Source organism: Pyrus communis, chromosome 9 (genome assembly GCF_041283825.1).
Source record: "Pyrus communis isolate YQ-2024b chromosome 9, ASM4128382v1, whole genome shotgun sequence".
Lineage (NCBI taxonomy): Eukaryota > Viridiplantae > Streptophyta > Magnoliopsida > Rosales > Rosaceae > Pyrus > Pyrus communis.
The window spans coordinates 23,264,364-23,278,455 of NC_142573.1; the positions used below are offsets into that span (position 1 = coordinate 23,264,364).

The following is a 14,092-nucleotide window of genomic DNA, read 5'->3' on the forward strand; positions in this document are numbered from 1 at the left end:
TCAAACTGTATATATATTACAAACTGCACCGAAGTCTGTGATGTAATCTTTTGTATGCATATGTATGTATATGTATGTATATGTATTACAAACTGTTTCCACTTCAAACGCTGTCCCCAAACGCTGTCCCCAAACACTGTCCCCAAACGCTGTCCCCTTAACTGTTTCCACTTCAAACAGGTATTGGACTCGGGACTACATAAAAGTCAATTTTTTGTCAAATTATGTACCAGTGTGTATACGATTACCATAATTAAAACTTTAATATATGTGTTCAAAGGCTTATTTTCACATTCTTCTTTTGCTCTATATTGCTTGCTGTTGGTATAAATGTTTCATGTGGACCGCCTTTACTGGAATGGACTGCATCGTAAGAGACAGCCAGTAGCCACTGTATTTCTTTAGAAACCACTTGATTACTCATTTGTCTACAAATCTAACATTCTGCTGATATAATTCGACTTCTTTTTTAGTTGAATTTTGAGAGTTTTCCATTCAAATACTGCTTGTAGCTGTGATCGTGTGAGGGGTGTTTTAATGCCTTTACCTTTTCAGTTATCTACAAGATTCTAAATAACATTTAGTGCCAACCGTTGTTTTTTTGTGCCACTGCTTTCCTTACAAGCTTTGTTGCACTAAAATTTTGATTAAAATTTTATTTAAATTGTATTTTTTTTTAAATTATTAGACTTTTGTCTTGCGTGTTTTAGTTAATTATTTTCTCTTAGATTGTGCTCTTTGGTGTGTTTGAATAGGCAATGCCCTTAAAACATTTTTTGTCAAACTGTGAACCCAATTTGTGATGTAATGTATTTGTAGTTGTATGTGGATCATTTATCGGTTATTTCTTGGTTATATTACAATATCATTTGTTCGTGTTTTAATATATATATATATATATATATATATGTATATATTCAAATCAGTAGTTGGTATCGATGGCAAAGAAGGGGGCATCTTCGTCAAATCCTGTAGCTACATGGAATGCGCACAATATATCAATATTTTGTGATCTTTGCATCAAGGAGGTTGAGGCCGGACATCGTCCGGGCACTCACTTTGACAAAGAAGGATATGCAAATATTAGAGCTAACTTCAAGGCAGAGACAAGGCATGATTATGAAAAAAAGCAACTGAAAAATAAGTGGGATGCACTTAAAAATGAGTGGAAGTTGTGGAAAGAATTAGTTGGTAAAGAAACTGGCCTAGGGTGGAATTCAAGCAAGGGTACCGTTGATGCCTCTGAGGAGTAGTGGAACAATAAAATTCAGGTTTGTGTATTTATCTTTTAATATGTATTATGATATCATGCAATATGTATTAACCATATTCTTTCTTACTTGTAGATAAACAAAGAATATGGAAAATTGCGAAAAAAAAAGGCATTAGTCCTGAGATGGAGGACAAGTTAGATAGGATGTTCTTGAGTACAATTGCTACCGGTGAACATGCCTGGGCACCTTCATCTGGAGTACTACCACCAGAGTCAAGAGAGGAATCTGTAGGACAAATTGATTCATATGATGAGGAAGAAACTGAGACTATGCAGGATCTAAGGCAAGCAAGTAGGAAGGGAAAAAAAAGAGCGGTTAACCAAGGAGAATTGCAAAAGAAGAAGGTTGATAAGAAAGGAAAAAAAATTGGAGGTGCTGCAAAACTTTGTGGTCAAATTGACCGTCTTGTTGAAGCTTATGAAACTAGGAGTTCTGCAAACTCATTGATGAGGTCGCTGCATATAGGTAGTAGTATTCCGGAAGTGTTAGCGGTTGTTGCACAATTGCCTGGTTATGAGCCACCTAGCGAGTTATGGTTGTTTGTTACATGTTTATTTTGTTCTGCAGAGAAGCGAGAGGTGTTTACTACGATACAAGATCCTGAAGTCCAGCTGACTTGGTTGAAATATATGTTCAACAAAGAACAATAAGAAGCTATAACTATGAATTAGAACTTTGTGTAGTTTGTACTTTGCATTAAGACTATGTGTTGAATGTGGCTTGTATTTTGTGTTTATTGAATGTTGGATTATGATTTCTTGTTAAACGTTGGATTGACTTGTTCTTGAATGTCGGATTATGACTTCTTAGTGATTGTTAGATTATGACTTGTGGAATGTTGAATTATTTGTTAGGTTACAGGTATATTCAATATGAACACCTCTGATGATGATGTTGAGGAGTTGGAGGATGGTCTAATTATATGCGCTGTAGCGAGAGCTGTTGAAACATATTATTTAAAATATGTCCACAAAACTCCATGTATGAATTCTTCCCATACAGGTAATATTTGGTTGATGGAAGTACTGCAAAGAAATGATGTGTGATGCTATAGAATGTTTAGGATGAACAAAGATGTCTTTTATAGATTATCCAATGACTTGCAAACTAATTATGGATTGAAAGGTTCAAGGAAAATGAATGCAACTGAAATATTAGGAATGTTCTTGCATATGTTGGGACATGGTGTGAAAAATAGATTAGCTCAAGAGAGATTTCAACATTCTGGTGAGACTGTTAGTAGATATTTTGGTGCTATGTTGGATATCGTATGTAAGATGGCAATAGATATTATCAAACCAATGGATTCGGAGTTTCGTGGCATTCCCCCAGAAATAAGGAGAGATACAAGATACATGCCTTATTTTAAGGTAAAATTTGACTCGTATTCTAACTTATTTGCAAACTACAAGTGTAGGTTGACGATTTTCTTTTATATTATTATTTTTAGGATTGTATTGGTGTCATAGATGGAGTGCATGTTGAGGCTTCAATACCACCTTCGGATCAAGTTCCATACATTGGTAGGAAAGGAATACCGACTAAAAATGTTATGGCTGCATGTAATTTTGACATGCAATTCACATTTGCTTGTGCCGGATGGGAAGGCACTGCACATGATACAAGGGTTTTTCTATCCGTGCTACGGAATCCAAATTTAAACTTTTCTGAGCCTCCAAATGGTAATCTTCATACTCTTATTATAACATTTTACATACTTGCTTTGTATAATTATTACAATACAAAACAAATTTTCAATTGTCAGGAAAATATTACTTGGTAGATGCGGGGTACCCACAAATGAGAGGTTATTTGGGACCATATAAAGGTGAAAGATATCACCTCCCGAACTTTCGTAGGGGTGCCGAACCAACGGGTCACAAAGAGGTATTCAACCACAGGCATTCTTCTCTTAGGAGCATCATTGAACGAACTTTTGGGGTATGGAATAAAAGATGAGCAATTTTAAGGGATATGCCTTCCAATCCTGGATGGGTGATCACTTGTAGGAATGACATAATGCTAATCCATGTTCCACACGGCCAAGGAAGCATCATTTTTTAATCAGTCTGGGTAAAGCTTCCTAAACCTCGCGATTCGACCGTTGGAGCTGAGTCAATCTTGCCAAATTGGCAACGTTCAATAAGCAAGTGAAGATTGTCATTGCTACAATGGCTCTTCATAACTACATACGGAGGTATTCTGAACGTGATCGTCATTTTGATGACCCCAGGAACTTTTGTGAAGAAAGCGATAGTAGTGATGATGATGATGATGAATATCAAAATTATCAAGTTGAAGGATCGCATGAGATAGAGGCATTAAGAAATAGAATAGCAATAAGTTTGATGAATGTATCTAATTAGACTACTTTCAAGTACATTAACAATATTGTACTAATGAATCCTAGCTATTCACTCTAAAATATTTCTATTAAAGTAGTTTGTCATACTAATTAATATTTAAGATAAAGTTTATAAATATTTTTTTTCTAAAAATAAAATATATTTAGTAATTCACTTTTATTTGTTAAGAAAATTAAATTAATAGCACATCTAGTAATATACCCTTTTTGGTCATTTCACACAGTCACATCTGTTTTACAAAAAAGTTTACCAAACACTATGATACTGTTTTTTTTTTTCAAAAGCACTTTTACAAAAAAGTTTACCAAACACTTTGCTGGCTTTATTTCACAGCCGCTTATTCTCACAGCACAGCCGCTTATTCTCACAGCAGCTTTTTTTCAAAGCACAGCAATACCAAACCAAGCCGAAGAAGAAGCTCGAACGCCTTGTGATCGTCTGAGAGAGGGAGAGAGGGAAGAGGGAGGGGGGAGAGAGGGAAGAGGGAGGGAGTACCAAATATCCGACCAAATTCCGATCAACTCCCAACCCTTAGAAACCAGTAGTTTCAGATTCAAATTTCCATCTCACTGGTTCTGAATCCTGATCCCAAATCTGGAAGATGGAGAAGGAGCCGGCGGTACCGACTGATCAAGAAGAGACGGAAGCTGAAGCTCTGGAGCTTGTTCTTTTTCAAGTGTCTGAATGTTACGTATACTTGGTAATATACATACATATATACATACATGGATACATCGTTTGTCCAAATCCTTGTGTTTTCTTAAATTTTTTGAGTAATTCTGTTAATTGGTATCTTGGGAATGCTTAATCCAACTAGATTTCTTGATGAACATTGATGCATGTATTAGTTGAATGAATGAATTTTATAGGCGGGCAAATTGCAAATGTTGGTTAATTCCTGAATAAAATGTAAATTATATTTTTTTTAATTTTTGTTGATTTGAGTGCAAAATTAGGGTAATGGAGGAATAGATTGAATATTTTTCATAGTTCAAGTGTTGACTTCAGTTAGTAACCACTTAGTGCTTGATTTCGATCTGACATCGAATACAAAATCATGACTCTTGATTTTGAGTTTACAAGTAATCATAAGGAATCGATAATGTGAGAAATGTTTGGTTACTCTTGTTCGGGGTTCTTGAAGTTACCTGTGGTGTTAAACTATTTTGTAATGTTTTGCAGATACCGCCGAGGAAAAGTGCAGCTTCATACAGGTTATGCTCAACTGTTGGAATAGAAAATAGGATATTCATTTGACAGTTTATGTATGATTGATCTGATACGATGCCATCTGTTTTCAAGGTTGATATGATGCATTTGTAATTTTGATGCTTCCATCCACACATCGATCAGTAACATTGGAATGATCTTAAAGTTAGGGTAGATTGTAAGAGGTTTTGTATGGACTATTTTGAGATTAAGTTTACCGAGGTTGAGTTTGACGCATAAGCAAGGAATCAACAAAGAGGCAAACATACAGAGATGAGTTTTATTAGTACTGAGATTACGTGCTTCTTAATCTTGGATCAAACAAACGAAAAGAAGAGTGCTCTATCGATTGGCATTGATTACTTCCTGAACTCTTTTTTGCATGTGTTGGAGATGAATTTTAAGTCTCTGAAGTGTTTTTCAGGGCGGATGAATGGGATGTAAACAAATGGGTATGGGACGGGATATTGAAAGTAATCAGCAAAGGAGAAGAGTGCATTATCAGACTTGAAGATAAGAAAACGAGTGAGGATATTTTAGTTTTTATAAGATGAAGGCTGTGTTATATGCCTTCCTTTTGTACCATGAGACGTTTGTTATTTAAACTATTCTGTGATATGTCCTTGCAGATGAACTATATGCTCGGGCATTTTTGAGAAATGGAGAGCCTCATCCAGTGGAACCTGTAATTGATAGCAGCAGGTTTATCCTAATTCTCACTGAACTAGAGCATATCTTTATCGGACTCTTAATGTTAAAACATCTTGCGACTACAATACTCACAAGAAAGATACCTTTACATTAAGTTTATTGAACCGCAGAATCTTAATAAATTTTTACTGTTATATAGAGGGTGACTAAAAAATGTTTTTTATTCTGCAGATATTTCGTTCTACGTGTAGAGGAGAACATTGGTCAGTTTTTATTGTTGTAATCTTTAATGTTTTAGTGAATCCTGTAACCTAAAGTTGGAACAATTCAAAGAGTGTCTTTTAGTTTGTATTTCCATCTGTTATCGACTCCTAAGGTAGATGTTCCCCCTGCCCATTTTACTGTTGTGCATTGACCTATGATTCATATATAGAAGGTATTGAGTGAAAAATTGCTATAGATCAAGAGAAACCACGGAAATTCATCCTCTGATGCATATCCATTCTAGGCATGAGAGCTCATGCATTACTGCGTGCATGACTTTTAAAATTTCAAATAGATGCCTGGTAGTGGGAGAGGGGCTAATATTGACAAGCCTCCCATTTGCCCTTAGTGGCTTGGACAAGAGTAGACCAGAACATTGAAGTTAATTAGTGCTATCATCATGTGGCGTTTTGCCACAAAATCATAGTCCTGGAAGTTGACCAAGAATTGTGGCTCGTATCTAAGTATAGTGCCACTTCTTTGGTTTCACTTTATTTTTCTTATCTCTTGTATTCCTTTTTTCCCAAAGTTTTGTACCAGACAGCGATGCAATTTCGGGCTTCTGAGTTATATTTTTATTTCCAGTGATTTGTTCATGTTTGATCCTCATTACTTTGAAATTTATGCAGATGGTCGGCTTCGGCATGCTTTCATTGGCATTGGATTTCGAGAAAGAACAGAAGCTTATGATTTCCAAGCCGCCTTGCATGATCACATGAAGTATGTCCTATATGTACAGTTACAATTTTGCTTGTTCTTCATTTTCTACTATAAAATGTTTAGAAGCTTGGGATTTGATTTTTTAATGCATGCATATCAGAGGATGAATTTCCGTCTATCAAGATCATATACCTTTCTAAATTGTTTTGAAGATATCTAGACAAAAAGAAAACTGCAGAAGAGATGGAACAAAAATTTCAGCAAACTTCCTTAGTTGATTACAGCTTAAAAGAGGGGGAGACTTTTGTACTACAATTAAACGTTAGTGATCTGTATCGCATTTTCTTTCAAAATGTGTGCTTTTACGTGTGCTACTTACTGGAGCATGCTGATTGAATTTCTTTTCGGTGTCAACAGAAAACTGCCGAAATCGTGAAGTCCAAGGTTTCTGAGAACAACTCACCAGAGAAAAAGGCCAACCAAAAAGAACCATTGATTTGTATCAAACCACCACCTCCTCCTCCGGCACCACTTTCGCCTTCTCCTACTGTTGACAAGTCTTCCTCAAACTTGCCTCCAAATCTCAATCTTGAAGGAACATCTAAGCACGAGGCCTCGGAATCAACAGAACATGAGTCGAAAGAAACAAACTCTTCTGGGAATCAAAGCACTCAAGATATACCAGATGACGACTTTGGGGATTTTCAGGCAGCTGGTTAATATGAATTTATAGAATCTGATGTGAGATATTAAACGCCAGAACATGTCTTCTGCTTTTTGATGCATTGGGGTTGTGACGGTTTAGATTTTGTTTGAAAAATATTTGATTGATCTGGTGTATATCTATAAATTAACTAAAGTGAAGTTACTGAGAAAGCAAAATTTGCAAATTATAAAGAGGGGAAATTGAATTATTTTTGTTTTTTGGGTATAATTTTGTATTACCATTTAATGTTCACAGACATTTCTTAACGCTAGAGAAACCATCTACTTGAACAAAAAATAATTCAACCATCAACTGTCATAATATGTTGGTCTTAAAATGGTCTCCTTAGCATTTTCTTTTTCCACATGCGTCCCACCGGTGACGTAAAGCGTTACCATGATAAATTTTTTAACAGAATAGCATTATTAGTAACATCTAATGAGAGTCTCATCTGAGATAAGGGTTTTTACTTTTTATTTTTTGGTCAAATGATAGATTTATTAGGTTAGATGTTAGATCAGAGAGCTGACGGGGTTCGAAAGCACGTCGTGATGTAAGGACAACACACATTTCCACCATAGTGGTAAGCACCCACTTGCTCATCTAAGAGAAGGTTCACCGAGTTTAGTTATCTACCACAAAGAAAAAGACCCACTTGCTCGTTGCTCATCTGAGAGAAGGTTCACTTTGTTTAGTTATTTCCCCACAAAGAAAGAAAGTTGAGTTAATTAAAGATAAAAATTTAGTCCAACCATGCATTCATTTAGTTTTATCAAATTTTCTAAATACTTAACAGTTAGTTATTTAAAAAATTGAAAAGATAAATATCACTCGTCTTTTATTTTGAAGTACATGGTGAGTAGAGCACACAGAGACTAGAATGAATTTTTAAATGTGTAAAGTCAAATATAATTAATGAATTTGCTGATGTGAAATCTAGTCAATGGGTTTTATTTGAGAAAAAAACTTATGACGGGTTTTATGTAGAGAAAATTAAATTTTAAGGGTTAAAGTCATATTTTCAGTTAATAAAATCATTTGGTTAAATTACCTACTCGATCAAGTCTCGGATCTTGTTTGTTTATACATATATATATATATATATATATATATATATATATTTATGTATACACATACATACATACATACCTGGTTTTGGTTATCCAGCAGAGGTTGAAGTAAAGAGTCTGAACAGGACAACGCCACGGAGTTGCACCCGTTTACTGCAGCTTGTTGATTTTGCAGCTCCCATGCTTTCCTTTCTTGAACACTACTAGTACTTTGATTGATTGGATTGGAAGCAAGAAATTCCTTAACAACAGGATTCAAGTAAGATGGACATGTCAAGGATTTAATACGCGAAACCAACTCCCGCGTTTCTTTCCTTGCTTGGCTCCCCCGCTGGATTACTTGGCAACCAATATAACAGGAAACGTTCTTTCATTGACATGTGCCAAGAGCACACACTATCATTCACTAACAACCAAATATTTGAAAAGGAATGAAGATGATTTCCGTTCCCGCATTTACTAACACCTCGTAATGAAAAAGTGAGTGGATAATAAATTTTGAGCATCTTGTACATTCTCATACCTAAAGAAAAAAAAAATCAAGATATAAAATTATTATGGGATCTCATTAATTCTCATGACAAGTAAACATACTTTAAATTGCAAATCTTTTAAGCTTATATAATATGGTAAGACTAACATTATTTTTTCAAATACGTCGTTGACAATTTGTTTGGGCTTGTCCCACAATGTATTCTTGTGATCCGAACAATTTATTTTGCAAGCCATCATTCATAGATCATTCTTGTAAAGATTTACTCCAATCAATAATCATTTAGCTCTTTAGTTAATATTGTGAACATTTCGTTGTTTATTAATAACATTGTGTTCGTCTATCTACGAGAGCATAATTAAATATCTAAACAGCTTCCAAATTTAGTAATTTTTGGTAAAGTTGATATTTTAGGTTTTGTGATTAATTAATAAATAAGTGCTTTGCTATGTATTAAGTTATTAATTAGCTAGTGATTAGATCCTATACGAAGGTAAGAACATGGCAAATATGTGAAAACAAAATTATCAGCAAGACTAAGATTTTAATAAATATTCCACTAAAAAAATTAAATTGGACACGTGGAGGGTAGAAGAATCCCCCAACGAAATAATTGTGTCTTTACGTTTCTTGTACCTCTCTCCTTCCGTATTATATTTTAGCTTCCAACGGGGGTTTATGCATTAATCCAAGACTCTTATCAGAGATTTTGGGTTTCTGTTCTTCTCTTCTGGGTTTCCGTTCTTCTGCCCTCACAATTCACAGCAACAAGTAAGTTCTCAATCCTCAATTTTCATCACGATCATCAAACTTTGCTGCTTCTGATCATGATTACAATCCGCAAGCAAGCTCTCTTTGGTTACCTGGAAAATTGCTGGAAAATGGAAATTCATATGAAGTAGCTATTTTTTCAAATCAATTTTGTGCTTTCTGCGTTGTGAGAGAGAAGTTGTAATTTAATTGTAGGGTTCTATGTGGGTTTCCGTTGATTGCAGATGGGTTGTTTTCCTTTTCAAGTTAAGGATCGTTTATGCTGTTGCTTCCTGAAATAAATAGGTTTTGTTTTATATTAAAATATATTTGATCATTTGTTTGGGGGTCTCTCAAACTCTCGGGCATTTGTTTTCCTTTTGGAAAAATTGGAAGTAACAATAGGATGATGAGACTTGCAATCATAGTATGATCGGGGTTCCAATCAATAATATTTCAACCTCTGTTTCACTAAACTAAATTGTACCGAATACCCGTCAAACCTTATGCTGTGGTGCTTGATGATAATCCTCTTTTGAGGTGATATACAGTGTACAATTGGTCACTGGATAAAGTTACCGTTCAATCAGTTTCCTTGTTTGTCGGATTTATTTGGTTCGCGGGGTGAAACTATAACATGGCTCTTATGTAGAACACTCACAGTGATTTTTATGGAAACATGGTGTAATTCTGCTGAACTTTATGTGTTCTTACAACTTAGTGTCATTTTGAGGGATGGAAGATCTCAACGTTCTATGGGGTTCTTCTTCCTAAGAGCCATTTTTATGCATTCTTTGTGGGCTTCTACTAAATTTCATATGATTTCGTGCAGATAAATACCAATTTGATGTAGAAACTGAGTGGGGGAATTACAAAATACCAGGAGACATACAACGATTCTGTAAAGTTTAATATATGATCAGTATGGATGTGAAAGGTATAACCTGGGTTGGGGGTGTATACCAGAAATTTGAGACAATGTGCTTGGAGGTAGAAGAAGATATGTACCAGGTAAGCCCTTTGGCAGTCCTTTTATGTCTCTCGGACTCCTAATTTGAGGTCTCATCTACATAAAAGGAATGATGACCATAGACTGCTGGTCTGGAAGTGTTCATCATAAGTTTTCATTTTCCTTCCTCTTCCTCTTCATCCTGCCACTTTCAGTGCTTATGAAAATATTTTTGTCGTGTGTATTTTTCTTTGGAGTAATTTGTTTGAGATCACCAAAAAAATTCAACACTAGGCGTGAGTCAATTAACATTTTAGTGCTTTTAGAGAGACGTCAATGAATAGAAGCAAGTGGTGTTGACCTTAGTTGGAGAGGAAAATTGTTTTAAATTAACCTTAGCTGAAGAGGAAAATTTCTTCTGTTGACCTTATGTTAAAAAAAGAAATGTCTATTAACCCATTCAGAAATATGAAATTGAACTAAACCATTTTTTTTATATATTTATCTTCTACTGGGGTTTTCAATTCACAATTATTTCTGTGCTTATTTGTATTAGTGTGGTCTATGCCAAATATGGTGTTTATGTGGTTCAGTGATTATATGAGATAGTGGTCATGTTAATTTTGTTCCAGAGTCCAGTTAACTTGTTTTGTTGATCGTTCCTTTATTTGGAACAGGACACAGTCAAATTTGTTGAAAATCAGGTACAGACTGTTGGTGCAAGTGTTAAGAAGTTCTATGCAGATGTAATGCAAGATTTGGTTTGTGACTCTGCAATGGATCCAGAGGCTGTGCCTGCCTCTGGGGACCCTGTAGAAAATAGTTTTCATGTTGATAGTTCTAAAAAATCAAAGGTTAGCAAGAAAGGAGAGCCGGTAAAAGTTGACGTTGAAAAAGTAAATGGGGATTCAGAGGTGATTACTGCAATGAATATGGATGTGGAACATAAATCATTGTTCCATGGACAGCACATGGATGAATATCGCATGCTATCCTCAGGGAATTGTGCAAGAGGAGCGTGCTTTGATGTATACTCAAGACAAGACCATGATAGGAGTAATTTTAATAATTCAAACTCAGTTGTCAAAGAAAACCCAATCAAGGACAGATTTCCCAGGGCAATAACTCCTATTGAATCTGATTTGAGCAGGCACTCAACATCCTGCCGTGTAAATTTGGATGATACCCATGAAGTTTCGAGCGACCATAGAGATACACCTATAACCCCATCTATAACCGAAGGTATAACGTGTAAGTTCACAAGGGAAAGTTGTGTGATTGCAAATGCAAGCCAACGTACAGCTGATGCTTCAGTTGACTGCCGAACATCTAATATGTTTGTTTTGGATGAATTGGAAGCAAAAGGGTGGAAGGAAATATTAGATTCATCCTTTGGTTGCTCATCAGTAGAAATAAATGGTGGCTATTCTTTTTAACCCTATAAAAGTGTTTGTTTTGACCAGCCTTGCTACTTGTTCTCTTTCGATTTCCGGTTTGGCTGCTGCAGACAATTGTTTGAGCTATTCGTTTATTTCTTTGTTAGGATCCTCTCCAAGTGGACAAGCACACTCTGAAAACAATGCTGACAAGGAAATCTCTTCGTCTCATCCTGGTAACACTGAGTACATCTCATTCAGATGCACAATAACCTCATATCAGTTTTTATATTGACAACTATTGACTCAGAAATGTCCATGCAGAGATAATAACTCTGACAAAATAATGGAGAGATTTTTTTTTTTCAACTATGGACCATAATTGATTTACATTCATGTGGGGTCTAGAATTATACTAGTTCACGAAAAATTGCACGTTTTTTTATACATGTAGAGTTGTGTACTTGATGTGTTTACTGGTTCATGATAAATTGAATGTTATTTTGTGCTCCTAGTAGTAGTAGTAACCAATGACTAATTTCCCAGGAGGTTTGCATGACTCCAATTTTCATGCAACTGAGAGTAATACTGTTGTAGATGGAACGGAAACCATTCAACAATCTGAAAGGGCAAAGCTTGAGGAGACTTGTGTAATGGTGACTGGTGAGGATGTTCATTTTGTTCCTCATATGGAAGGCAAGCGTAGGCCTTACAAGGTTATCTCTCTCCCCCTCTTCCTCTCCCTCTCCCTATCTTTCTCCTCATTCTCTCTCACCCCCTATCTTCTACCACGTAATTGGCTTTAATTGGGACCTTTTTTCTAGAAAAAAATTCAGAATGCTTTGAGAATGAGGTCAGCAAGGAAGCAAGAGTATGAGCAGCTTGCATTATGGTATGGGGATGACGGGAAATCAAATGTAGAAGGTGGAGAACGCCTCGGGCATTCTCCGACTCTGGAGGAGACACAGAAATCACCAGCTCATGAATTTTGTGAATCTGAATGGGAGATTCTCTAGGTACCTTGTAAAAGCTTGTGTAAATAAACCGCCTCACTGCAGCCTCTCCTTGCTGATCATGGTGCCATTCACAATTCCTAGCTTAGGATAAAATTTGTACCGAAGTGGGTAAAATGCCCAATTGTCTCATGCTCTGGTATCGAGTATATTAACAATTATGTAATGGCCATAAGATTAAGTACTTGGAATTTATATTACAAACGGCTCCGACCCAATAGAGTCCTACATTTATTGTCACCGTTGTTAATGAGTTGTTTACTATTATTGTCTATGGTTAGCTGTTGTTTGCTCTGCTATATGCTGTATCTTTTGTTCTTCGTTTGCTTTTCTTTTAATTATTTTTATTTTTATGTTGGAATTTGAAAATAGAATCTGTCGAACTTGTGTTACTGGTTCAAATAAGTGCCTAGAGGGGAATGACGGATTGTAGTATCATGCTTCTGCTACTGATTGGAAAAACGGATTTAGAATACTCAATTTTGGTTGTCTGCTCCTTTAGACAGGGTACCCCGACATGTCTTGGCAGCTGTTCAGGTTAAATAGTTAATGGCAGGTACTGTTTCTGTACATTTCGTCTTCTCTTATAACTCCCGTCTTCTCTTTGAAATTTCATTGAACCTTATGAAGAACGAAGTATATTAAGTTTACTAACACTCATGGCAGATCAGACAAGAGGTTAATAACTAAGAATGACTTTGGAGGTGCCCAAGGCCAAAGATACATGCAGCCTATTCCAGGCATCTGGCAGGCCAGGTAAACCCCAGGTGCTGAAACCGTGTTGAGTGACGCGCCCCCACGAGCAGGTGAGGTGCACGCGCCTGACAGAAAAAAATAAAAAATTGGGTTGACGCCTGGATGACGCCAGCCCTGCGTCAGATCCACTTCGGGCTCACAGGCTGGCAATTCCTCACAAGCCCAGTGCTCGGGCCTCCACTGTCCCTCAGGCTCCCCATGCTAAAGTGTGTAGGCCGGGCTCTCAGGCCCTTTTGCCTGGCCTGTCCCCCGAGCAAACTCCCACGCTGGAGTTGCTCTAAAGAAGACAAGCTAGGGATTCCCTCTGGTTTCTGTTAAGCTAGGGAAATCCGTCCTTCCATTCCTTTGGCAGCTGACTTGATCACTAAGAAACGGACACTGTGCCCCTTCGTGCATAGGACTTCCCTTTGGATCGTAAACCCATTTTCCATAAAAAATGTTGCACTTGTCTTCTTCGTTCATTTGTGTCACGTGTTCCTCGAAGTTTCCTTCTTGTAAGAACTGCATGTTTGCATCCGATTCATGGGCCGATATTGTTGATGTTATGTCTATGTT

General features: G+C 36.5%; 2 protein-coding genes and 2 pseudogenes across 7 annotated transcripts; all 4 read left to right on the forward strand.

The window, feature by feature from the left end:
* Window positions 1-938: 938 nt before the first annotated feature.
* On the forward strand, window positions 939-2,063 carry LOC137744758 (L10-interacting MYB domain-containing protein-like; annotated as a pseudogene).
* An 83-nt stretch (window positions 2,064-2,146) lies between these two features.
* LOC148694427 (uncharacterized) lies at window positions 2,147-3,640 on the forward strand (annotated as a pseudogene).
* Window positions 3,641-4,126: 486 nt separating this feature from the next.
* On the forward strand, window positions 4,127-7,322 carry LOC137740809 (uncharacterized protein At1g03900). Of its 3 annotated transcripts, XM_068480611.2 has the most exons (8): window positions 4,127-4,340; window positions 4,823-4,854; window positions 5,274-5,374; window positions 5,479-5,551; window positions 5,732-5,763; window positions 6,394-6,484; window positions 6,637-6,730; window positions 6,842-7,322. In XM_068480611.2, exons 1-8 carry the CDS (start codon window positions 4,242-4,244, stop codon window positions 7,142-7,144), a joined length of 825 nt encoding a protein of 274 aa, XP_068336712.2. In that variant the 5' UTR covers window positions 4,127-4,241; the 3' UTR covers window positions 7,145-7,322. The 3 variants fall into 3 exon arrangements, with proteins under 3 accessions (XP_068336712.2, XP_068336713.2, XP_088556503.1); XM_068480612.2 differs by lacking the exon at window positions 4,127-4,340 and having other exon boundaries at window positions 4,823-4,942; XM_088700377.1 differs by lacking the exon at window positions 4,127-4,340 and having other exon boundaries at window positions 4,823-4,905.
* A 1,986-nt stretch (window positions 7,323-9,308) lies between these two features.
* Window positions 9,309-13,021, forward strand: LOC137740047 (uncharacterized). 4 transcript variants are annotated; one of them, XM_068479835.2, is made up of 6 exons: window positions 9,309-9,464; window positions 10,276-10,454; window positions 11,070-11,811; window positions 11,936-12,004; window positions 12,315-12,484; window positions 12,593-13,021. In XM_068479835.2, the coding sequence occupies exons 2-6, from the start codon at window positions 10,359-10,361 to the stop codon at window positions 12,782-12,784; spliced, it is 1,269 nt and encodes a 422-aa protein (XP_068335936.2). In that variant the 5' UTR covers window positions 9,309-9,464; window positions 10,276-10,358; the 3' UTR covers window positions 12,785-13,021. The 4 variants fall into 4 exon arrangements, with proteins under 4 accessions (XP_068335936.2, XP_068335937.2, XP_088556626.1 ...); XM_068479836.2 differs by having other exon boundaries at window positions 9,326-9,464; window positions 12,605-13,021; XM_088700500.1 differs by having other exon boundaries at window positions 9,326-9,464; window positions 12,366-12,484.
* The last annotated feature ends 1,071 nt before the right edge of the window (window positions 13,022-14,092 follow it).